The sequence below is a fragment of the Carettochelys insculpta genome, chromosome 32, assembly GCF_033958435.1.
Source record: "Carettochelys insculpta isolate YL-2023 chromosome 32, ASM3395843v1, whole genome shotgun sequence".
In the NCBI taxonomy this organism is placed as follows: Eukaryota; Metazoa; Chordata; order Testudines; family Carettochelyidae; genus Carettochelys; species Carettochelys insculpta.
In genome coordinates, this window is record NC_134168.1 from 8,998,999 (window position 1) to 9,024,165 (window position 25,167).

Sequence of the window (25,167 nt, forward strand, 5' to 3'; positions counted from 1 at the left end):
GCCTTATTTCAAAGTTAGCTGCTCTGGAAGAGATTTTCCAGAAGAGCTTATTTCAGAATAACGCTGCTACACACAAACGTGCGTTTCAAATAGCACTTAGCTACAGTAAACTCTTCTGTGCCCAGCAGCCCTGGGAGCGAGAAGGTGCTGGATAATCAGGTATTCTGGATGACAGAGAGGTACACCTAGCAGTGCATAACACTTAGGAAACAAAATATTAGATATAAAGAAACATACCAAAATGTGTGCAGAGTACTTTATTAACCACCAACAGCAGTGCTGTACAGTGTAAACTTATACGGGATTTGCTGCATTTATTTACATTTACTCTCTCTATACTGCACTTATGGAAAACGTCACAGACATTCACTTCTGGTTAAAATGCCGGTTATTTGAGAGCACGGGATTAGAGAATGCTGGACATGAAAGAGTTCGCTCTATTTCCAAATACAGCATTTGCACTTCTGGGCCCTCTTTCGAATACAGCCAATGGACGCCCTACGGCTGATTCCAAAATCGGTTCTGTTCACTATGCTGGCAGCCTCGATTTCGAAATAGCTCTTGTGACGTGGGCGCTGTTCCTCAGGGAATGAAAATGACCAAATTTGAAAAAAGCCAATTGTGATTTGTGAATTATTTTGGAATCACAGGCGGATTGTGCAGATGCTGGAAGAGTTAGCTTGAAATAACAAACTATTATTTGTTTGTTAGACTATTATTAGACTATTAGAATAATAACAGTTGTTATTTCTAAATAGTTTTCCTGGGCAAACCCTACCCTGAGGAGAGTGTTCTGATCATTAGTCTTCTGATCGCCTTCTGCATCTCGGCATTCCTCAGCGCGTAGATCATGGGGTTCAGCATTGGGGTGATGACCGTGTAAAGGACGGAGACCACCTTGTCCAAGGTGAATTTCTGGAAGGGCCGCGCGTAGATGAAGATAAAAGGGATGAATATTAAACACAGAACAGTGATCTGGGTTCCACAGGTGGACAGAGCCTTGTGCTTCCCCTCTGTGAGGTGCGTCCTGATCTTGACCAGTATGATGGTGTATGAGATGAGCAGGAGAATGAAGATAATTATGGCCAGCACCCCGCTCTGGGAAACCATCAGCAGCTCAAAGAGGTAGGTGTCGGTGCAGGCCAGTTTGAGGACTTGTGGGACGTCGCAGTAGAAGTTGTCCAGGACGTTTGGCCCACAGAACGGTAGCTGGAGGATTAGCACAATCTGCACAGACGAGTGAAACAACCCTCCCAGCCACGTGCCCGCCACCAGCCCCACGCACACACCCCTGTTCATGATAGTCAAGTATTGCAATGGTTTATGGATGGCCACGTACCGATCAGCCGCCATCACCACCAGTAAAAAGACCATGGCACCGGCGACGAAGTGGAAGAAGAACATTTGGAGGATGCACTGATTGAATGAGATGGTTTTGCTCTGGGAGAGGAGACCCAACAGCATCTTTGGCACGCTGACGGTAGCGTCGCTGATATCGATGAACGCCAGGTTGGCCAGAAGGAAGTACATGGGCGTGTGGAGCTGGTGGTCGGAGATCACGGTGGTGATGATGAGGACGTTTCCCAGCCAGGTTGTCAGGTAGACTATAGAGAAGAGAATGAAGAGGAATTGCTTCAGCTGAGGGCTTTGGGTGAGGCCTAAGAGGACAAATTCTGTAACTCTCAAGGTGAAGTTCTCCTGCTCCATTCGGTGTCCTTCAATATTTACCTGGGAACTGAATAATACGAGTATTTAGCAAAAGGTTCTCAGCTTGAGAAAAACAATTGTCAGCTCCGCCATCCAAGAGGTTCCATCTCACTGTCTGATCCCACCAAAGCAAAAGCTCATCTTGGAAAAGCCGGGTCACTTCGTTTTGGTGCCTGTGGAGTCTGCTGCCGAACTTAAAGTACTTGTGCTTAAAAAATGTGAGGACATGTAGGTGCACCTATCGTGAGATATTTAAAACACCCAGAGGATGTAGGCACTTAATCTCCATTAAAATTTTGAAACTCTTGAGCAAAATCTTGCAACAAAATCTTTAAAGGAAAAAAACAAAAGACCTGATATTTTTGGTTCCAATTTTTTTCCACTTGGAATATTTTTAAATGAGACAAAATGTTCATGTTCATTTAATTGCTATTCAAGACCCACTTTTTATTTTGATCCCATTATTAATGACATATTGCTTTTGATTCAGTCTTTGGCAAAAAGACCTGAATTCAAGGGGGTTTTATTTTTACTTTGTTGGGTATTCTCCCAGATACTCCCAAGCATTTTCTCTCGGTTTTCAGTTTGCCAATTGGAAAAAATAAGAGGGGTGAGGAAAGAAAGGGGAGAAAAATGAATGAGAATTTGATAAAATAATTTTAATTTTTAATTTTAATTTTATTTCACTTTTCGACTACTTGAGTATGTAAAGATTGAAAATTTTGACTCAAGATTCCATGAAACAAATATTTTGCTTTTAAAATTTCAGATCACTTTTAAAAAAAAAATGATTAAAGACAGATCTTGTCATCCACAATTTGTTGACAGAATTATGTACTTGCAAAGTCAATTGTTTCTGTAGGAAAATGTCAGCTCCAGAGAACAGGGTGAAGTTGCTGTGAGAAACTCAGGAGAACGGTTTTGTGGGAAAGCCACTGACCTTGGGCTGCAGAGACCAAGATACAGTTTTTGTCCCACCAGAGACAACTTGGCTACATCGACGCTAGAATCACCTGTTGACAGCAGTTACTGCTGGAAGAGACGTCCTTACAAAACTTCTACCCACAGATTGTGTCTGCACATAAAAGCAGCTCGATCTTTCAATCCGCTCTGTCAACAAACCGCCCCCCTCCCCCGCCCCCGGAGCATCTACAAGGCTTTTTAACACATTTTGCACGTAGCTTCTTCACAGGTTTTGTCAACGACACCCAACAAAACCCCAGTTTTGTCTCCACAACTGTAGGGTCGATGGAGCCCTTTTGTGCCCATAAACAATTCACACCCCCTCCTGGTGTGCGCTCTTCCAAGGAGAATAATGGAGGTAGATGACCAATTCCCCTCGATCCTCTCACTCCTGACCTCTCCAGGGCCCTTTAAAAACCAGGGACTGCGACTCACTGTCCCTTTGTGAAACAGGGCAATGCTGCAGCTCCCTGCCTTGGTAGGAAGGCTCTGAGGGCCAGTCCCCTGACGACCGTGAAGCACTCAGGTACAAGGGCCAGGAGGTGGATCTCCTGGGGACAAAGGCAGTGAAAGCGGACAGGACATTGCTCACCACTTTCCTGTCAACCTCAGAGGCTGCCGAACTCACTGCAGCTGCTAAGGAGTGGAGGCTGAAGCCACGCCCAAGCACTCAGCTCCAGACAGCTTGATGTAAAAGCCTGAGCACCTCTGGGCTGAGCTAAGCACCCACAGCTGTTGGGTCAGCTGCTGGAGGAGACCCCTAAAGCTCCATCCAGGTACCAGCCTATGGGCAGCAGAGAGACACTCACAGGGATAGTACGGGATGCTCCTCAGTCCTTGTCGGACAGGTGGCTTTTGGACACTGGAGGCTGGCAGGTCCCAGGAGATGAAGGGCGTTCGGTGTCCGGCTCCCACTGAAATTCTGGGGCTTTGGAATTTCAGAGTAAAGCTTCTAGTGAGCTAAAGCTCCAGGGAATGTCAGCATCTCATTGCTCCGAGCACCAGCCTTTGGGAACGTACAAGTGGGGAGATTTATGGCTCTGTCTCCTCGCTGGAACTGGCCCCTCCTTCTCTGCTGGCCAGGACCACAAAGATCAGCTCTGACCAGACATCTCCCACTGAAATTCTGGGGCTTTGGAATTTCAGAGTAAAGCTACAAGACAGCTACAGACGGGTAAACTTCTCTACAAGCAAGCAGCCGCCCTGGCAATCTCACTCTGGTTTTATCTGCAGCCCCAGATACCTCCCATCGCTCTTTCTCGGTTTCATTCACACCACCACCTTGCCCCAGCATCTCTTAGCTGAGTCCTGCAGACCTGGTCTGGGAGAGCCAGAGGCACAAAGACCTCGGACCATCCTGGGAGCAAAGCAGCTGTGGTTTGTCCTTCCCCTATCTGCTGAGACTGCTCTGGGAACTCCAGGTAACATCTGGAGATCCCTTTGGAGGAGCACTTGCTCTGTGAGTGCCAGATGCTACCTCCCCGGCTAAGGCTGTTCTTTCCTGAGCGGTGCAGCCCTGAGCAGCTCTCATCGTAATGCTAATAACCAGTCCCCACCGTCGCACCGCACACTGTGTGAAGGAAAAGTCCGTACCTGCTGCAACTGGCCGTGGCTGTGACCTCAGAGCCGGCTGCCTCCCAAACATCCAGGGCGTCCTGTGGGGTCTGAGCTGATCATTGCCGTCCTGGCCAGCAGAGGAAGACGACCCAGTTCCAAGGAGGTGAGAGCCTCATAAATCTCCCCGTTAAGTGTTCACTAAGGCTGGTGCTGGGCATGACGAGATGCTGAAATTCCCCCAGAGCTTTACTAGGAAAGATCACGAAAATTGTTGCTCTGGAGCTCTGGGGATTCGCCCACAAGAGGCGTCGTTAGTAACTTTAGGAACTTTCCGCAGGCTGACTTTGTGCCATGTGAAGAAACACTTCTTTGGGTTGTTGTAAATCCGCTCCCTGCTGATGTCATTTGGTCACCGGCTAGTCCTTGTGCCACGGGAAGAAGTAAATAACTCTTCTCTATTCTGTTTCTCCACTGAGTAGAGGATTGTGATTTGCTTCGCTGACAGCAATTTCTCCTTTAGTCTCCCAGGTGGAGGAAGTTAAACTGTTCCAGCCTTGGAAGTGTTTATTCTGAGCAATTGGCTGGAGCAGAAAACGTTCAGTTTCCCCAGGGAAAACCTGCTTTGCAACCAGAACAAACCCAGTGTGGGACAGGACGTGTTTCGAAGGAACAAAACCATTGATTTGAATATCATTCTGGTTTTACAGAGCAGGACTGTGGCTGCTCCCTTCACTCTGGGGACTGAACTGCCCTGACAGCAGGTCCTGCCATTGGAATGGGAACCAGGCGAGTCCCCAGGCCCGCAAGCGGAGCGACCCCACTGCACAGCACCAGCAGCGGGTGTATTGTGGGAATCCCACTGAGAGGGGCAGTAATATGGCTGTTCCTGATCAAGGGGAGGACGTCCAGCCCTGGACTGAGACTCAGCAGGTCTGGGCCCACCAGTTTCCAGCTTGGTGACTTTAGGCAAGGCCCCGCCCCTGTCTCTGCCTCAGTTTCTCCATCTGTAGAATGGGGATAATGGACCTTCTCTCCTCTGGAAAGTAGGTTGTGTGCTGCTGAAGAGATGACCTCAGAGTCAGTCCTAACTGTGTGACAGAGCCTCCAGCAGGCCGTGGTTCCAGCTGGGGACGTACAATACACTCTAGCAAGAGAAGGGGCCTCAATAGCAGCGCCCTTGTGCCCACACCAGGGCTCAGACCAGTGTCTGGTTAACACCTCTCCGCTTACACTGGTCTGTATGCTGAGGACTGACAAGCTGGGTGGGGCCGAGGGAGCAGCCCCTGGGACGTTACTGCCCAGCCCGCTCTGCCCCAGACCCAGCTGCCATTCAGTGGGGCTCCAGGGGATCCCTCCAACCTCCAGAGGGGCTGGCCAGGGCCAGGACACCAGCCTTGGGGGGGAGGAGTGGGGGTAGCAGTGACATCACAAAGGCCTGTGGCAGGACCTCAGCCTATTGGAGGACAGGGATGACCTCACAGAGGGACCCTGACAACAGCCAATCAGGACAGAGGCGCGAGGGGGACGAGCTCAGAGATTCCCGCGGCTTGGCAGCAGCCGGCGCCTCCCCAGGGTCTCTGCGGGGGCCGGAGGGAGAACTGGGACCGACGGGCGGGGCCGGAGGAGCCTCGTGGGCGTTTTCTCCTTCCCCGCGGCCGGTGGGGCTGGGCCCGGGGAGAAGGTGGGAGCCTCCGAGGGGTTTGGAGCCTGCTCGGTCTGGTTCCCCTTCGCCCCTTTCCCTCCCTCTGGCTGCCCCCTCCTGCCTCCGCCCCCTTTCCCGGCCCCCCGCCAAGCAGGGTGGGTGGGGGCTGCGGTGGGGCGGGAGGCCTCACACGGAGCTGGGGCTGGCAGAGCGCTGGGAGCCGGAGGTGACCTGGGCCGGCCTTTTGGACGTCTGCTGAGACCCCTCCGCCCCCGCGCCCGGAGTCTGGCTGCTGCCTGGCCGAGCGGTGGTCACCGGCAGGGGAGATTCCCTCCCGCTTCTGTTCTCCTCCCGCCGCTCTCAGGGAGTCGTCAGTGACGGTTCCCAGCCGGGCGGGACGGGCCCAACCCGTGGGGCTGCGCAGGGGCTGCGCTGGGACCGGGTCCCTTCACCCTTCACCCGCCATTGCGGGGAGGGCAGAGCGGAGGCGAGTTACGTTTGCAGACGGTCCCAGGCTGGGGGGCGAGTGCGCTGGAGGACGGGGCAGAATTCGATCTGATCTGGGCACACTGGAGAAACGGCCTGAGGTCAATGGGGTGAAGCTGAACAAGGCCAAGCGCAAAGTGCTCCCCTGAGGAAGGGCCAATCCGTGTCACACCCAGCCGGGGAAGTGGCTGTCGAGGGAGGAGTCCTGCAGAAAGGGATCTGGGCTCAGAGCGGAGCACAAGCTCCAGAGGAGTCAACAGGGTGAGACTGTTGCCAGAAGCGCCAACCTGCTTGTGGGCGGCACTGCCGGGTGTTGGGAGCCAGCCAGGAGCAGCAATTCCTTCCCCCCGCTCTGCGCTGAGCAGCCTCCGTGGGGCTGTGCCCAGGGCTGGCCCCACACTTGAGGGAAGGTGGGGAGAAGCTGCAGAGGGGCTGGAGAAGAGCCCGAGGCTGAGGAAAGGTGCAGAACATGCGCTGGGAGGGGAGGGGAGGAACTGGGCTGGGTGAGGCTGGAAGGAGAAGACCGAGGGGGACGTGACGCGGTTTGTAAATGCCTCAGAGCGTTTTACGGCGCAGGGAGAAAACGTCGTCGTTGGGCTCTGAGGACAGGACGAGAAGCAGCGGGTTTAAGGGGGGCTGGGGGGGTCGAGCTGCTTCTCTGCACTTCCTGCCTTGGGGCAGGTCCCGAGTCCCTCTGGGGCTGTGTCTGCAATGCCGCCCCCCTGCGGCAGAGGAAATGCAAATGAGGTGCTCATTAGCATATGTCACTCTCTCATTTGCATAGCCACGTCAACCCATTTTCCGCAAAAAGGAAAAAAAAGAAAAAAACCAAACAAAAATCCCCCTCCCTTTTAGTTAAACCTGTGACCCCCCTTTCCCCCTCCCCTGCAGGCTCTGCACGGCCTGGTCTGGCCTCGGGCCGGCCCTGCGGGGGACCTGCGGCAGAGCCCCAGAGGGCAGCAGGACAGCTGGGAGGGGAGCGTGGGGGTGGGGGGGCAGTTTCCCTGGGGGAGCGGCGGAGCCCGGCTGTAACTCACCCCCCACCCGCACTGCCCGCGAGTGACCTCTGAGCCGGCTCCCGGACCCCGGCGTGGGCAGGCGGCTCCCACAGGCCGCAGGGCGGCAGCTGCAGGGCTGCACCTGGGAGTGACCCTGGGGCAGAGTCAGAGCCGGGCCTGAGCCAGACGTGGGCCCAGCTCATCTGCTCCTGGCTCAGGGAGCCCCTGGCACTTTAAGGGCCCATGTTCCAGCCCCGGCTCCAGCCAGGCTCCTGCCCGGCCACAGAATCCCCAACCCAACAACCAGTCCCTGCCCGACACCCCGACGTTGGCAGCTCTGCCCACACTGCGACTCCAGCCACAACGTCTCACCCGCCTGCCCATGGGGGGTTTTACCCACACCAGCCGGTGCCCAAAGGAACCTGCACGGCCCTACGGCGGGGGTGGGCGACCTTCTCAAACCACAGAGCCCAACTCCCTCTGAATTCAGAGCAAGGGACCAGCAAAGAGCTGGGAACAAAGCTCATCTGCATGGCTGGAAACATCCCACTGAACTGGGAACTGACGTGAGTGACCATCGCATCTATTGGAACAAAGAGATAATGTTAACAAATCCCCGGGACCGGATGGTGTTCATCCAAGGGCATTGGAACCTGTCCTTTGGATCAGCTGTCGTACGTAATGACGGGAAGATTGCTCATGGGACACCAACGTTTAAAAAGGGCTCGAGAGGTGACCCTGCCAATTCCAGACTGGTGAGTCTAACGTCAGTTCCGGGCAACTTAGGTGAAAAATAAAAAGAATAAAATTGTCAGGCATGGAGAAGAACAGAATTTGATGGGAAAAAGTCAACCTGGTTTCTGCAGAGGGAAATCACGTCTTACTCACGTGTTGGAGTTCTTTAAAGGCGTTAACAAACATACAGACAGGGGAGACCCAGTGGATTTAGTATACTTAGATTTCCAGAAAGCCTTTGACAAGGTACCTCATCAAAGGCTCTTGTGTAAATGAAGTTGTCCTGGGATAAGAGGGAAGGTCCTTTCATGGACTGAGAACTGGTTAAAATCTAGGAAACAAAGGGTAGGTATAAATAGTAAATTTTCCTAATGGAGATGGGTAATGTGGTGTCCCCCAAGGGTCAATCCTAGGACCAATCCTGTTCAATTTATTCATAAATGGTCTGGAGAAGGGGGTGAGCAGTGAGGTGGCTCAGTGTGCAGATGACACGAAACTGTTCCAGATCGTCAAGACAAAGGCCGACTGTGAAGAACTTCAAAAAGATCTCATCAAACTGAGTGATTGGGCAACAAAATGGCAAATGAAATTTAATGTGGATAAGTGGAAGGTAACGCACATTGGAAAAAATAACCCCAGCTGTACCCACAATACGATGGGGGCTAATTTAGCTATAACTAATCAGGAAAGAGATCTTGGAGTTATCGTGGACAGTTCCCTGAAAACCTCCACGCAGGGTGCAGAGGCCGTCAAAAAGGCCAATAGGGTGTTAGGTATTATTAAAAAAAAGGGATAGACAATAAGACAAGTAGTATCTTACTGCCCCTATATAAATCTATGCTACGCCCACCTCTTGAATACTGCGCACAGAGGTGGTCTCCTCACCTCAAAAAAGATCTCCTGGCACTGGGAAAAGGTTCAGAAAAGGGCAATTCAATGATTCGTGGTTTGAAACAGGTGCCATCTGAGGAGAGGCTAAAGAGACTGGAACTTTTCAGTTTAGAAAAGAGGAGGCTGAGGGGGGACATGATAGAGGTCTATAAAATTACGACAGGTGTGGAGAGGGCAAACAAGGAGAAGTTATTTACTTGAGCCCATAATACAAGAACTGGAGGACAGAGCTAGATAAATTCCTGGAGGTCAGGTCCATAAAAGGCTGTTAGCCAAGGGTTGGAATGGTGTCCCTGGCCTCTGGTGTCAGAGGCTGGAGACAGATGGCAAGAGAAAAATCATTTGATCATTGTCTTGGGTCCCTCCCGTCTGGGGCACCTGGCACTGGCCATGGTTGACAGACAGGCTACCGGGCTGGATGGACCTTTTGTCTGACCCAGTATGGGAGTTCTTAAGAGCTGCGTCTACACGTGCACGCTACTTCGAAGTAGAGGCACCAACTTCGAAATAGCGCCCGTCGCGTCTACATGCGTCGGGCACTATTTCGAAGTTAACTTCGACGTTAGGCGGCGAGACGTCGAAGTCGCTAACCTCATGAGGAGATAGGAATAGCGCCCTACTTCAACGTTCAACGTCGAAGTAGGGACCGTGTAGACGATCCGCGTCCCGCAACGTCGAAATTGCCGGGTCCTCCATGGCGGCCATCAGCTGTGGGGTTGAGAGATGCTCTCTCTCCAGCCCCTGCGGGGCTCTATGGTCACCGTGGGCAGCAGCCCTTAGCCCAGGGCTTCTGGCTGCTTCTGCGGCAGCTGGGGATCTATGCTGCAGGCACAGGGTCTGCAACCAGTTGTCAGCTCTGTGGATCTTGTGTTGTTTAGTGCAACTGTGTCTGGGAGGGGCCCTTTAAGGGAGCGGCTTACTGTTGAGTCCGCCCTGTGACCCTGTCTGCAGCTGTGCCTGGCATCCCTATTTCGATGTGTGCTACTTTGACGTGTAGACGTTCCCTCGCTGCGCCTATTTCGATGTTGGGCTGAGCAACGTCGAAGTTGAACATCGACGTTGCCGGCCCTGGAGGACGTGTAGACGTTATTTATCGAAATAGACTATTTCGATGTCGCTACATTGAAATAAGCTATTTCGATGTTGGCTGCACGTGTAGACGTAGCCCTTATGTTCTTATCAGTAAACCTGATACTCCCCGATTCTCTGTAACGGGACGTCTGCTGCTGCAGGTGTCTGGAGCTGTGGGGTGCGAGGGGCTCAGGGCAGGGTTCAGGCACAAAGATCCCAGCCCCCCAGGCACAGCCAGGGCCAGTCTGTTCAGGTCCGTTCGGGTCTCCCAAAGAGGAGGGAGATGAGACACCTGGAGCAGGGGCTGGGGGACGGGTGAGCCGCGTGGGGTAATTGTCTGCACTCCCGGCGGCGGCAGGAAGGGAAGTCAATGGGCTGGGAAAGCCGGGGTCCTGGCCAGTGGTTCCCAGCCCTCCCGCTTACCCCTCCCTCCATCGCTGGCAGGGCGAGAGAGGAGGCAGGGGGCTTTCACAGCTCCTCGTCTGGCTCCAGCAGCACCGGGCTGGGCTGGCTGGGCTCTGTGCAGGGCGGCGAGGCGAGGCCAGGGCCTGCAAGGGGCTCGTCCCGACTCAGCCCCTCCAAGTCCCAGTGGGCATCTGGCAGGACTGTCCCCATCTTGTTACTCTGCTGAACTTCCACGAGTCAGTGGGGTGTCCACTCAGCCCCATTCAGCACCAATCCTCCCCTCTTCCCCTCCCTGCCCCACAGGTGGTAAGAATCAACTTGCTCTGGATGGAGCTGTGTGGAAATTCCTCCACCCAGTATTACAATGCAGCCACCTGTGGGGTGGGACGTGACAGCTGCCTGATAGTGCACTGCAGTGCTGCCCTGGAATCACTTCCCCAGTGCTGAAATGCAGCCACTTCTGGGGTGGGGCAGAGGCCCTATATAACAGCATCCAGCAACGCCGCAGTGCGCTGCAGCATGGGGGTGAGAAAGACTCCATGGCTGGTGAATGGCAGGGTGGGGCCATTGCCTGAGGACAAGGGCTGAACCTCACCCCTGCTTTCCTCTCTCCGGATGGCATCTCCCAGCCGTAACCTCCCGGGGAGACAGATGGGGAAACAGGCCCAGACCTGGGGCAGGGCCGCAGCCAAGGTCGCCCAGCGAGTCACGGCAGGGCAGGGCTGGGCTGGAAGCCGCTGTCCTGCCACTCAGCCGCAGCCCTTACCCATAGTACGATCCATCGCACACAGGTCTGTGCTGGGCCCGGAGTTCCCAGGGCAGCCGGCAGGGTCTGGCCCCCTCTGCGTTCCCCACACCGGCAGCACGTAGCTCTCCCCCGCCCAGAGTCCCCGGCCGGCTCCGCTTTCTTGGGGCGAAGGGGCCGATGGAGGGGAGGATGATCCGGGTGAAGGAGAACAGCAGCCCCTGCGAGGAGCCCGAGGGACAGAGGTGTTAGCTGGTCCCTCCCATCCACGGTCTCCTGGCTGGGGCTGAGGAGGGGGACTGAGCCTGCCCCAGCTAATATTCACATCCCCAACTGTTCCTGGCCTGTCTCTCCGACAGCTGGGATGGACATCTGAGCATCCGATTTCAACCCCATTGCTCAGCCCAGGCCACCTGACCCCCACCACCCAATTTTGACTAACTTGACTTCTCATTCTCTAGTTTCTCCAGTGGTGAGAAAAGCTGCTCTTCTGTACAGTTCTTCTCAAGGCTCTTTTCACCTCTTTGTTCCTCAGAGTGTAAATTATGGGGTTCAACGCTGGTGAGACGATTGTGTTCAATAGGGAAATCAATAGGTCACTTTCTGTAGTAGAGCCAGTGTTGGGCACCAAGTAGGTGACAAGGGCCGTTGCATAGAACACAGTCACCACCGTGAGGTGGGAGGAGCAGGTGGAGAAGGCTTTACGCCTTCCCTCCGCTGATGGCAGCTTGAGAATGGTGGAGGTAATGCAGATGTAGGACAGGAGTGTCAACAGGAAATTGCCCAGGATGAACACAACTGTCACCATGAGGGCTACAGCCTTAATCTGCGACGTGTCGGCACATGCCATTTTCAACACTGGTGGAACATCACAGAAGAAGTGTTGGATGCGGTTGGAGCCACAGAAGGGCAGGCTGAAGAGCCACGTGTTCAGAGGAACTCCCACCGAGATGCCAATAGCCCATGCAGTCCCCGCGAGCAGAGCACACACCCGGACGCTCATGATGGTTGTGTAGTGCAGGGGGTGACATATGGCCACGTAGCGGTCGTAGGCCATGGCTGCAAGTAGGCAGCATTCTGTGAGGCCCATGATGGCATTGACGTACATCCCTGCTGCACAAGCTGCAATGGAGATGGTCTTTTCCTCCACCAGGAGGTGAGCCAGCAGCTGAGGGACCACACTGCTGGTGAAGCAGATTTCCGATGCAGACAGGTTCACCAGGAAGAAATACATGGGGGTGTGGAGGGAGGGGTTCAGCTTTATCAGCAGGATAACGAGCAGGTTCCCCGTCAGGGTGAGCAGGTAGATGACCAGAAGCACCACAAACAGAAGGATTTGCAGCTCCTTAAGGTACGAGAACCCCACCAGGAAGAGAACATTGGAGATGGTCTGGTTCCCTCCAGGGTCGCCCTCGGAAGAGGTCATCTGTAGGGGGACAAAGAGACCGGGTCTGAGGCACATCAGAAATGTGACTGCAAATTAAAACATTTGTCCTGGTTTCCTTCCTGTTGGGACCCTTCTGACTAACACCTGCTGAAATTTCTCTGTAAATTACAGCGACTGACCCGGCCTTGCTCAAGGCTTAAAGAAGCATTGGGGACATTTGGTTTGTGTGCTCAAGGGTCTGTCTCTTTGAAGTCAGGTTGCTCCGGGCTCCTCACTGTCACTGGGTTGAGATGTTCACTGTCTTCTCCCGTCCATATAAAGGTGAGTTTCCCGGAGTTCTTCATTTTCTTCTGATGGAAGAGCCGCTTGTCTCTGTCTCTGTGTTTCCAGTCCATGTTGTCTGTTTGTTGCATTTCCAACAGCTCTCGATGGGGCCGTTCTGTGTGAATGGGAGGGAGCTGGACCTGACGGGGGTCTAATTCCCTCAGTGAATGTGGCGCTGTGTAAGTTGTGTCACTTCCAGTGGGAAAGTGCATTTCCTGCTCTGTGTACCTGCCGTCTCGCTGGTCTGAAAGGCGTGGTGAGAAGGAATGGTGTGGTGGGTTGAACCCATTGTTGTGGATCACCCTAGCGCAGCCCAGGGGTGAAGGTAACAGCTGTGTGTTTGTGGTACCCTTGTATGGGCATCCCCGGCCGTTGGGGGGTTTCCCCATGGGCTGTGTAAGATATGTCAGTGGGGGTGGAGGCAGGGGTCTGAAAGCTGGCGGGAGGGAGCGTTGGGGCAAAGGAGGCGGGAGGGGAAGAGGTGGGTGGTGGAGGGGGGGGAGCAGAAGCTGGGAGGGTTCGGGACCAGGGCAGGGGGCAGAGGGTGCTGCAGTGAGGGCGGGGGTTGTGGGGGAGGCCTTGTTGTGTGTGGTGGTTAAGGGCAGGGGATGGGGGTGTAGAAGTCAGAGGGGTTGGGGGGACTCAGGGCAGGGGGTGGGAGGTGCTGGAGTGGTTGTACACCAGGGAGATGATTATTGACAGGGAAGGGCCTATGAAGACAGGGATGGGTCAGGCAGAGGGTTTGGGGGGTGGGAGGGTCGGGGGCGAGGGCAGGAGCTGGAGGTGCAGAAATCACAGCAGGGTTTGGTGTGGGGGGTCTCAGGACAAAGATGGAGGGGGATGGAGTGAGGGGAGGGGGCTCAGGACAGAGGGTTGCGGGGGCGTTAGGGCAGGTGTTTGGGTGGGGGGCGGTCCTTGCCGGGGTGTGATGGAGTATGTGCAGGGTCTGTGAGGGTTGGGGCAGCTCAGGGCAGGGGATGGAGGGTGCCAAATGGAGGGTGCGGTGTGGGGGTCAGTGCAGAGTCTGGGGGTGAAAGTGTCACCGCAGCTGAGTTCCCAAATACCATTTCTTAGACGAGGGCACATTCTCCTCTCACTCGTATGTTAGTGATATGAATAATCACACAAGTGCCCGGATTCCCCTGCAGTGACACCTCACACCAGCAAACGGACACCGTGGAGCCGAAACATGTTGGAAACCGTTTTCCGATGGAGAAGCCCCCTGGAATCTGAAAGCAGTGGGGGACTTTGGCCCTTTTGCACTGCACAGTGTTATTCTTCCTTCAGTGTTAGTGCATGACCCAAATCATTCCTGCCTCCCTCACAGCCAGTTCTGCAATACGTTGGTTTGTGTCCACATACGAGACAAGACCCAGGGCCAGCACCTTACATGGTGTAAATCATAACAACGCCAGGGAGCTGCACTGAGGACAAAGGAGTAATGGGCTTAAACTGCAGCAAGGGAGGTTTAGTTTGGACATAGGAAAAATTTCCCAGCTGTCAGGGTGGTTAAACGCTGGAATAAATTGCTGAGAGGGGCTGTGGAATCTCCATCCCTGGGGATGTTTAAGAGCAGGTTAGACAGACATCTATCAGGGACCCTCCGTGCAGTGCAGGGGACTGGACGCAACGACCTCTCGAGGTCCCTCCCAGTTCTAATGTTCTATAATCCTATGTGCCTCTGAGTTACACCACTTGTGAAGCTTTCTTCTATGATGGTAACACAAGGAAATTTGCAAAAAAGATCCGGTGATGTAGGAGACATTTCCTACACGTTTTACTTCAGGCTCATTTGGTGAAAAGGAACTTCACAATCGCAGGTGTGACCGTGAAGTGACAGAGCTGAATTAAAAATGAGACACAACAAATGGATTCTGCCTGCGCTTAACTTCCTCACTATGGGGCTCTCACAGGACTGCAGCAAATAACAGTGAGCTCGTAAGCAGAAACCAGAGTGACAGAAGAGACACACTGAGTGGGAACGCCCAGACCTGGAGACTGTGTTCTTCTGACTCTCAATGACACACGCTCTCCAAGAGAACAAAGAGAGAACATGAAATCACAGGAGCAAAGGAAAGGGTGGGGCTGAGCTACGCCCAGTGCACATCACAGAACCTTTTAAAACAGCTGTGAATGATATTTTCTAAACATACAGAAGCGGTGAGAATTCTTGTGTCTGTCTTAAGAGCTCCTTTGAGGAACCTACACTGACATTATGAAGGACTTTCCTCAGCACGACCATGGCACTAAATGCAGAGCTGGCCAGGAAATGGAATTTCCATCCCGTGGGAAATGCCAGTGTGTGTTTTCACACTGAATCAATATCAAAAGTTGAAACAGCAAAAACTCAAATTACAGTTCACAAGAGTCCGTATGAACTCAAAGATCCAACACAAAATGTTTTCTCAGTGTTTACGGATGGAAAACATCCATATAGATTAATTCTTTTTCCAGAATGGATTTTGGTTTATGTTTTCATTTCTTAGTTGCCATTTGGACAGTCTCTAAACAAATGGAATTTATTTCATTATTTGGCCTTCTTTAGTTTTCAGAAGAGAAGAGTGAGGTGGGGATTTGATAGTCGCCTTCAGCGTCCTGAAGAGGGGCTCTAAAGAGGGTGGAGAGAGGCTGTTCTCAGTAGTGACAAATAGGACAACAAGGAGCAAGGGTCTTAAGTTACAGTGGGGGAAGTCTAGGTTGGATATTAGGAATAACTATTTCCCCAGCAGGGTGGGGAAGCGCAGAAATGCGTTACCTAGAGAAAGCAGTCAAGTAGCACTGTAAAGACTAGCAAAATGTTTTCTTAGGTGAGCTTTCATGGGACAGACCCACTTCTTCAGACCAGAGCCAGACCAGAACAGACTCAATATTCAAGGCACAGAGAAGTGGGTCTGTCCCACGAAAGCTCACCTAATAAACCATTTTCTAGTCTTTAAAGTGCTACTTGACTGCTTTTTGTTTTGATGGAGTATAGACTAGCACGGCTCCCTCTCTGTTACTGTTACCTAGAGAGTTGATGGAACCTCTGTATCAAGAAGTTTTTAAGTCGCCGCTTCACAAAGTCCTGGCTGGGATGATTTAGTTGGGGTTGATCCTGCTTTAGGCAAGGGGCTGAGCTCAATGACTTCCTGGGGTCTCTTCCAGCCCTGGCATTCTACGATTTACTCACCACTGAGAATAAGGTCCGGGGAGATTCTTGTCATTGAAAGCTCAGTGGTAATTTCAGTGCTCTTCCGGTCACCCAGCCAGTCCCTTTAGAAACAGGAGACCATGCAACAAATTAACAAAGCCCCATTGTGTAACGAAAGGGCTCGGATAAATTCAGCTATGCGAGACCCCCTCTAAATTCGTGGGCTTCACCTGTGGAGCATGTGCCATGGTCGTGTTCAGGAGAGGATATTCTCATGAGAAGAGATCAGATGGAGCCCACCCAGCCGACTGTGCTCAAATTCGTAACCAGCACACACCTTACACTGCTTACGAAACAACAGCTACACTCAGAGTCAGTGGATAATGAGGAGGAGAAGGAGGAGGAAGTCTGCGGAGCAGAGGGGAGAAAAGACAACACCTTACGAAACAACAGGACGGGCAGTTCCACCTCCCAGCTGCTGCTGGTGCTGGACGTGCTGAAGGAAACAGGTGTGTTTATTACATTCACTGGCTTCTGGGACCAAGTCCCTCAGGCAAAATTTCTTGCCCTGTTCCCCAGAGGAAAACAACCCTGCCTCAGGCTGCAACAAACAAAAGTCACTCAGAGAATCGGTTTGTAGGAAGTTGTATCATCGTCATCCTCATCTTCACCTGTATTTTCTAAATTAAAACCATTCTGAGATTTGCTCTCCTGGAGGATTATTTGACCTGTTTTGCCTACAAGTAGGACTGATTTGTCCCAGGAAGACACCCCAGAGTCAGGGCTGGGACAACCTCCAGGGCTCATGGCTGCAGTTTCCTGATGCTCAGACTCTTGTCTCAGAGCCATGATGAGAGCCCAGGAGCTCTGACTCCCACTCCCACCTACTCTAACCATTACACCCCACTGCTCTGCCAGAGATGAGACTGGAACCCAGGAGTCCTCACTCCCAGACCCACTGCCCAGACCACAGGGCCAGATTCTCCCTGACCCCAGGGGCAGGCAGAGCCACCCCTGCTAAGGCCCTGGCCTTGGACAGGGGAGAGCAATGAAGGCCCACGTCCCCCCTCCCACCACACGCTGGAGAGGGAGGGAATTGGTGGCTTTAAGCCCCACTGTGCACCCCTGAGTCTGGGGAGAGTGACTGAGGCAGAGATTGTGCAAGTGACCTAGGAGGTTTGGGCACCTGTTATTAACAGGAAATGGAAGCAGGTGCTCAAATCCCCTAGGCAGCTCTGAGCTGGCACCTGAGATGTGTGCGGAGCTGCTGCCGCTCTCGGGGCCAGGAGGGGATCTGGGCTCAGATTCTCCTGACTCCTGCGGCTCCATCCTGCGAGCTGGGCGGAAGGACTCAGACGGGGCAGCGAGTGGTCCGGTGGCACCTGAGAGACTGACAGCAACGAACTCAGTGGGCAGAGCCCGTTTCCCAGCTGAGACGAGCCCCACGGGGGTTTTTCTCCAAAAGCTGCTCACGTGTGTGTGCGCAGGGCTGCTCATGCCCCAACTGTCCCCCCCACCAGAACTCACGCCCCAATCCGCCCCCCCACTGGAACTCACGCCCCAAACCCGCCGCCGCTCCCATGTGGCATCACCTCCCACAGCCCCCCCACTCTAAACTAATGTGCCCCCAGTGTGTGTGTGTGTGTGTAAGTATCCGTGTTTATGTCTATAAGTGTCTCTGGGTGTGTATGTACGTGTGTGTGTAAGTATTTGCGTGTCTGTCTGTGTAACTGTGTGTCTGTGTGTTTGTGTGTATGTCTGTGTGTCTATCTGTGTGACTGTGTGTGTTTGTGTGTGTGTGTCTGTCTGTGTAAGTGTGTGTGTGTGTGTGTGTGTCTGTGCAGTGCAGGCTCCGCCCCCGGGGCAGACCCCTCCTGCTCTGGGACGTCCGCGCAGAGCGCTGGGACGGGGCCCTCCCTGCTCTGCCTATCCCAGGCCAGGGCCGAGCAGGGGTGTCCCTGGCTGCCCCTGGGGTCATTGGGAATCTGGCCCTGTTGTTACTGAAATATCGGTCCGCCTAGCTGAGAGCCAGTAACGACCAGACAGGGCTAAGGAAGGGCTTTACTTCTGCAGAAAGAAAGGCGAGCCAAGTACATGGGTACAAAGACTCCGCCTGGATACAGAGCTGAAGAGCCTTTTCTAATGATAACGAGATAAACTCCAGCCAAGCTAACATCTCATTGGTGTTTACTGCAAGTTCTCATAACACTGCTTCTCTGCACAAGCAAAAGCAAGCACAGGAAAACCAGTTAAGGGCCAGTTTCATCCGCTTCGTGGGCACTTGGGGGGTGTAGCTCAAAAGTGTGAACTGCTGAGGACCTCTCACATGACGGCTGTTGATTTAAGATGGCTGCAAACTGCCCAGGCCGAACGTTCCTGTGACAGTCCCCCCTTCGGGCCTGACAACCCAAAGGCTAGTCAGGCCCGTTGCTATACTGATTGCAAGGTGGGAGGATCTCTGGGTCGTAGGCTCCGCTCAACCTGGACTCTTATATTATCCGAAGTTTTAGCAAGAGGAGTCTCACTACACTGCAAGCAAACTAAACAACAGCATTTAACTACCACATAGATTAATATAAACCCAGCTAAAATTAACAATCCGGTCTGCAGTATTGATTTCAACATTCCTCGTAACCGTCCTCCCCCATTCGGAAGCCAGTCAAACATATGATCCCACCAACTGTCGCTGGGTGGGACATAGGCGGCTTCTACTGCTTCTTGGGCTTGAGCTTCAGCCCTGACTACATTCTGATACATTTCTGTGGAGGTGTCATTAACAGACACACAACATTTTTCTCCCCCTAGAGCACACACCCCCCCCTTGCGCTGCTGAAAGATAATCCAAAGCTGAGCGATTTTGGAGTGTCATGGTGCGGACCTGGGCCAGTTCTGCAGAAAGCCCTTGGATTGCTTGTCCCAGGTCATAGACGGCTGACTCTGTAACTGTGGCAATCTCTTCTAGCACCATTTGCAGGCGGATTACACAGCGCCCTGTACATGCATCGGCGACTCCAGTAACCAAAGGGATAATACCAGCCATAGAGCACCCAATAAGTGTTCCTGTGGTAAGGGGCTCCTTCCAAGACCCATTTAAGGCCTTATTTATTCGAGTAAGGGCTTGTTCCCTGGTTTCATCCTCATCCCTAAGGGCAGCGCCTTGGACGTTACAGACCCGCCCTTTAGGGAGACTGTTATGTATGGTGAGATGAGGGGACAAATAGCCTATGTAACATGTCCCTGTCCAGTTTGCAGGAAGGATCTTATAGGCCCTCTGCCCACAAACAACATACTGGTCTCTGTAAGGGGTCTGTCCTCTACACCAAGTAGCCACCACCCATCGCTCCATCGCACAACTCTGAAGGCCCTGGTTCCCACCAGGAAGCTGTACCCACTTGTTTGGTTCCGCATAAAACACCATTTACCCCATACGACAGAGGTGACAGTGTAGTCCCAATCTTGGGGGCCGCTCGGATTTCCCCTTGTTCTATTCCAAAAATTGTCATCAGACGACCCCTTCCAGGCTAAGCCATCCAACACAGCTAAGCCAGGGGTATACAGGGGTACTGCGTCCATAGGAACGCCCACCTGTGGGGTCACAGGGCTGTTTGCACGCACCCAGCAGGAAGACTGATTTGTCGTTTGTGCCACAGTTTTTGCAAGAGTCACAAAGGAATTGCGCTCATGACATTCTACTGTGTCCCCAGCCAATGTGAGCACATAAATGGCGACCAGGTACTGCTGCGTCATGTTAGTCCGTGACCTCCTTTCTACGACCCCTTCGGAAGAGAACTTTTACCCCTTCCAAGGGCTCAGCAGTCCAGGCCTCATCTGCTCTTGGCCCTTCCGGTTCATGCAGGAAGGGCTAGCGGAGCTCCCCCGAGGTCCGGCGTCATCTTCTTCTGGCCCCGGCCTAGGGGCTAGTTTGAGCCGCGTATGGTGGATCCAAGTACCCTTTTCCTTTCCACATACCGCAGTGTGGGAAGTAAGGAGAACTTGGAAAGGACTGACCCACCGGGGCTGAAGGGGCGCACTCTTCCATTCTTTCACATAGACCCAATCTCCTGGCTGGATTCGGTGAGCAGGTACATCTGCTGGCAAGGACTGGAACTGGGCTGCATACTTGTGGAGAGAGGTGAGAGCAGTTTGGAGGGTGGAGACAAAACTGGTCAGTTCCTCGTCTCCCCAGGTGACCAGGTCAGTCACAGGTCCCGGGTCAGCAAATCCAGTATATGGCCTGCCAAATAAAAGTTCAAAAGGTGAGATACCACGTCTGCCTCGAGGGGCAGTTCGGACAGCTAAAAGAGCAAGAGGTAGAGCTTGAAGCCACCTGAGACCAGTCTGTGCACATATTTGAGAAAGTTTGAGCTTTAGAGTTTGGTTCATTCTTTCCACCTGGCCAGAAGAGGGTGGTCTCCACAGGGTACGCAGGAGCCAGGTGATGCCCAGGGCCTATGCGATGTACTTGATAACCTGAGCAGTGAAGTGAGTGCCTTGGTCGGAATCGATGGACCTAGGTGGGCCAAACCTGGGAATAATACGGTTTAGCAAAACTTTCCCCACTTCCAAGGCCGTGGCCCGTCTGGTTGGGAAGGCTTCAACCCACCCGGTCAATTGACACACAATTACAAGGAGGTGTTTGTAGCCTTGGCATTCAGGCACCTCTGAATAGTCAATCTGGAGTCGTTCAAAGGGGGTGTATGCCCAGAGTCTCGCACCAGGGGGGCCTTTAGGTTCCCCCCTTGGGTTAAACTTCACACAGATATCACAGGTTGATAGAATTCTTTTGGCCTCTTGAAATACACCTGGGGCGTGTCAGGGATTTTTCATCCCTCAGGCATTACGCCCCCGTGGGTCAGGGGAAACAAGCCTTTGGCCATTAAACATCATTACAGGTACAGGGAGAATCTAAAATCACATAGGCTGCCATTCAGCAGCCCCCTGTAATGGTCACTCTGAGTCAGTTGGTTTCCCCGGTAACCCTGAACTCATAAACAACTCATGACCTGGAGTTTAAAATCCAGGCACCTGACTGGGCGCAGGTGGAAAAGCCTCTAGAAGTTTCCACAGCCCAGAGGACCTGTTTGAAAGCAGGCCCTCAGAACGCTCGCATGTAAATAGCCTCATGAATCATGCATGAGATCATAGGATATAAGGCGGCGCAGCACAGCGCTCGCTGGCCCTTGGCGCGGATACAACTCTGCTGCCTGTACGGGGAGGTGTTGGCCCTTGAGGCGTCCACCAGCCCCTAGGCCAGCTGCCTCACAAGCAGCGAAGACTTTGCGAAGAGCTCCAGCCTGAGAAGACTTTGCGAAGGGCTCCTGAGTCAACACCAGCATCGCCCAGCAGGGCCTCCTGCTGCGGTGACAGCTGGCATTTTACCTCAGCACTAAAAAGCCGTGTCTACACGTGCCGGCGACTTCGAAGTAGCGGCACTAACTTTGAAGTAGCGCCCGTCACGGCTACACGTGTTGGGCGCTAGTTCGAAGTTGAAATCGACGTTAGGCGGCGAGATGTCGAAGTCGCTAACCCCATGAGGGGATGGGAATAGCGCCCTACTTCGAAGTTGAACGTCGAAGTAGGGCACGTGTAGACGATCCGCGTCCCGCAACATCGAAATAGCGGGGTCCGCCATGGCGGCCATCAGCTGAGGGGTTGAGAGACACTCTTTCCAGCCCCTGCGGGGCTCTATGGTCACCGTGTGCAGCAGCCCTTAGCCCAGGGCTTCTGGCTGCTGCTGCGGCAGCTGGGGATCCATGCTGCATGCACAGGGTCTGCAACCAGTTGTCGGCTCTGTGGATCTTGTGTTGTTTAGTGCAACTGTGTCTGGGAGGGGCCCTTTAAGGGAGCGGCTGGCTGTTGAGTCCGCCCTTTGACCCTGTCTGCAGCTGCTCCTGGCACCCTTATTTCGATGTGTGCTACTGTGGCGTGTAGACGTTCCCTCGCAGCGCCTAATTCGATGTGGTGCTGCTCAACATCGATGTTGAACGTCGACGTTGCCAGCCCTGGAGGACGTGTAGATGTTATTCATCGAAATAGCCTATATCGATGTCGCTACATAGAAATAAGCTACTTTGATGTAGGCTTCACGTGTAGACGTAGCTAAAGAGTGACAAGCAGCCCTGAGGTAGATCAGGCGAGTGGCGAACTGGCCTCATCACTAGGGTGAGGTACTGTGCGCTCGCCTGTTGAAACCCAGGGTCTGCCATCTACACAGCAAGCAGGCTCTGAGGTGGATCAGCTGGTCGGCGAACTGGCCTCACCATTAGGGTGAGGTACTGCGCGCCCAGCTGTTGAAGCCCAGAGCCTGCCATCGAAGCGGCACCCTCGCTCCCGTCACCTGCCACCCTGCGGTGACGACACCACCTACCGGACACTACCCACCTGCCTGACGAGACCACAATCACCTGGACACGTAAATCCACCACAAGCCTGAGGCCCAGCCCAGGCCACATAGACTTTCACAGGCCCGAGACCCAGTCCGGGCTGTACAAATTATATTACCACAGTACTTTGGGCATTGGGTCCCCAGTTGGGGGTTTCGGGATCGCAACCCGGGCCGCGCCCTTCCAGGGCCGAGGAAGGACCACACCCGGGGCTCGACCCCAGGGCCGGGCCTAACTGCCCATACCTACATATTAATAGGCTGTACACTTGTATTAATAAGTTCTGTAGTTATAGTTTAATTCAGTTATAGCTTAATTAAGTAGTTATGTATTGTTGTTTGCATAGTTATTATTTTGTTTATTTAGTGTGCAGGCGGGTCATCTCGGTAGAGGCTTGACCTCCCAGTTGCCCTACACACCCTGCATCCTACCTTACCCCCTTACCTGTCCCTATCCTCCGAGCCCTGGCTGAGGAGGTAACGTTGCCCCTCACTCAGCTGGGAGGAGGCCCTAGCAGGCAGAGCCCGGGGGTCTCCAATTGGCTGGAGTAGCGAACCAGCTGGGGCACAAAGGGGGAAGGCAAATTGACCTTCCCCTGCCCAGAGTTAAAACTATTTAAAATTACCTTTACCTCTTTCCTTGGATGTTCCTTTTAACCTTCCTCTTTGCCTCCCAACCTAATAAAAGCCACCATACAGGTCGCCTCATGGATTCTTTAGTACTTAGCATTGTAAGTGTTTAAATGAAATACTATTGTTGCAATTCAGTATATTAGTAGTAGTAATCACTAGTTTATAGACGTAGTTACATTGTAAGGAATTATCTACTGTGTTACATTTGTTGTTCCCTTTTTTCCTGTTGTTTGTTCCGTTAATAAACTTAGTAACTGTTTGCACCTTCACAAGCCTTCCCCTTGCCGTCTCACCCTTCTCCCTTAGAGCCAGCCGCCTGCCTGCCAGGGCAAAATCTACCAGCCTCTCTAACAGCGGTACAGGGCCAGTGCACAATCCCCAGGGCCTCCTGCCGGAGGTGGGTGGGGGCGGCTGCCAGAGGGGCGGGGCGGCCTCTACTCGTCGCCGGGTCTCCGCCGTCCCCTCCTTATCCTCGTCCCAGGCCTCTTGAGGATCCGAGCGGTATCCTGGTGTGGGGTCAGTGTGGCCTTGGCCGGTGACTTTGCCCGCACCGACAGGGCGTACCACAGTCTATTTACTATCTGACACGGTTTCCACTCTGCGGTGCAGCCTGAGCAAGACAGGCCATAAGGCAGCCTGCAGTAGGGCCTTTCTCCCATCAGGCATTTGCCACTCCCCCCCTTTGATTCTGTGTTGCCCCCTCTTTCTTCCATCTAAGGACTCCTGGCGGCTCAGGGTTAATCAGGACTGACTCTGGTGACTGAGGTACGAGAAGCATCTGGTTGGTCATATAGGGTTGCAGGGAGGCTATTGCAGAAGCAGCGTCGGCTCGCCAGTTTCCAAGGACAGTGGGGTCATTCCCTTTTTGGTGTGCCTGAACATGTACAATGGCAAGCTCTGTAGGCAGGTGTACAGCTCTTAACAACTGCAGGATCTGCGGTCTGTGGGCTACTTTGGTACCGCTAGAGGTGATAAAACCTCGCTCTGCCCAAAGTTGGCCCATTGCATGGCAGACACTGAAGGCGTAGTTGAAATCAGTATAGAGGTTTACAGACTGACTTGCTGCCAGCTCACATGCTCGGGTGAGGGCTATTAATTCTGCTGCTTGGGCTGGGGTAGATGGTCCCAGTGGTGCAGCCTCAATTACCTCAAACTGGGTGGTTACTGCGAATCCAGATACCCGCCGACCTTCCATTACCCGTGCTGATCCGTCTGTGTACGGTTCCAGGTTGGCATTTTGGATGGGCATGTCCGTTAAATCTGATCGAGACTTTTCCTGATGGTGCACCACTTGGAGGCAATCATGTGAGCATTCATGGTCCAGAAAAGGCAAGAGGGTCACAGGGTTTAGTGTATGACGTTGTTCAATTTTTAGGTTGGTCCTGGACAATAAGGAAATTTCTAAATGGGTCAGTCTCTGGGTTGTCAGGTGTTGGGTGCCTTTCTGAACTAGCAGTTGTTGGACTGCATGTGGGGTTTGTAAAATCATTGAGTGGCCTAATGTAATGTTCTCTGCTTGTGGTACCAGGAGGCCAGCAGCAACTAGTGCCCGAAGGCAGCCAGGAAGCTACTGGGTCTAGTTTCTGAGAATAGTAGGCCACTGGACGTTCCTTGGATGTTCTGTGATAAAAAACACCACTGGTTCCCAGGCACTCCTGGATCTGGGCTTGTTTAGTTTACAGAAGAGAAGACTTAGAGGTGATTTAATAGCAGCCTTCAACTTCCTGAAGGGGAGCTCGAAAGAGGAGGGTGAGAAACTGTTCTCAATGGTGTCAGATGGCAGAACAAGGAGCAATGGTCTGAAGTTGAAGAGGGAAAGGTGTAGGTTAGATATTAGGAAAAACTACTTCACCAGGAGGGTGGTGAAGCATTGGAATGCGTTGCCTAGAGAGGTGGTGAATTAACCATCCCTCAAGGTTTTTAAGTCCCGGCTGGACAAGGTCCTGGCTGGGATGACTTAGAGGGCGTTGATCCTGCTTGAAGCAGGAGGCTGGACTAGATGACCTGCTGAGGTCCCTTCCAGCTAGACTTTCACATACACCTCAGTCTTCTTGGTGTTACAGTGTCTGTGTTACTGGGTGTTTCTTCAATGCTTCTGAGAACTGTACTTC

The 25,167-nt window shown here is 53.1% G+C and overlaps 2 protein-coding genes across 2 annotated transcripts; both read right to left on the reverse strand.

Annotated features, from left to right (window-relative positions):
- Positions 1-309: 309 nt before the first annotated feature.
- LOC142004716 (olfactory receptor 4D1-like) lies at positions 310-1,707 on the reverse strand. Its single transcript, XM_074982378.1, has one exon. It carries the CDS (start codon positions 1,705-1,707, stop codon positions 775-777), a length of 933 nt encoding a protein of 310 aa, XP_074838479.1. The 3' UTR covers positions 310-774.
- Positions 1,708-11,657: 9,950 nt separating this feature from the next.
- On the reverse strand, positions 11,658-24,305 carry LOC142004921 (olfactory receptor 10A4-like). Its single transcript, XM_074982601.1, has 2 exons — positions 24,255-24,305; positions 11,658-12,626 (listed from the first exon to the last, which is right to left on the reverse strand). Exons 1-2 carry the CDS (start codon positions 24,303-24,305, stop codon positions 11,658-11,660), a joined length of 1,020 nt encoding a protein of 339 aa, XP_074838702.1.
- Positions 24,306-25,167: the final 862 nt, after the last annotated feature.

Excerpts from the sequence above, each read along its gene's own strand:
- LOC142004716 (XM_074982378.1), bottom strand. The coding sequence starts at position 1,707 with ATGGAGCAGGAGAACTTCACCTTGAGAGTTACAGAATTTGTCCTCTTA.
- LOC142004921 (XM_074982601.1), bottom strand. The coding sequence starts at position 24,305 with ATGCCCATCCAAAATGCCAACCTGGAACCGTACACAGACGGATCAGCA. Across the intron at positions 12,627-24,254 it reads ACACAGACGGATCAGCACGG|ATGACCTCTTCCGAGGGCGA; the intron begins GTAATGGAAGGT and ends GTCCCCCTACAG.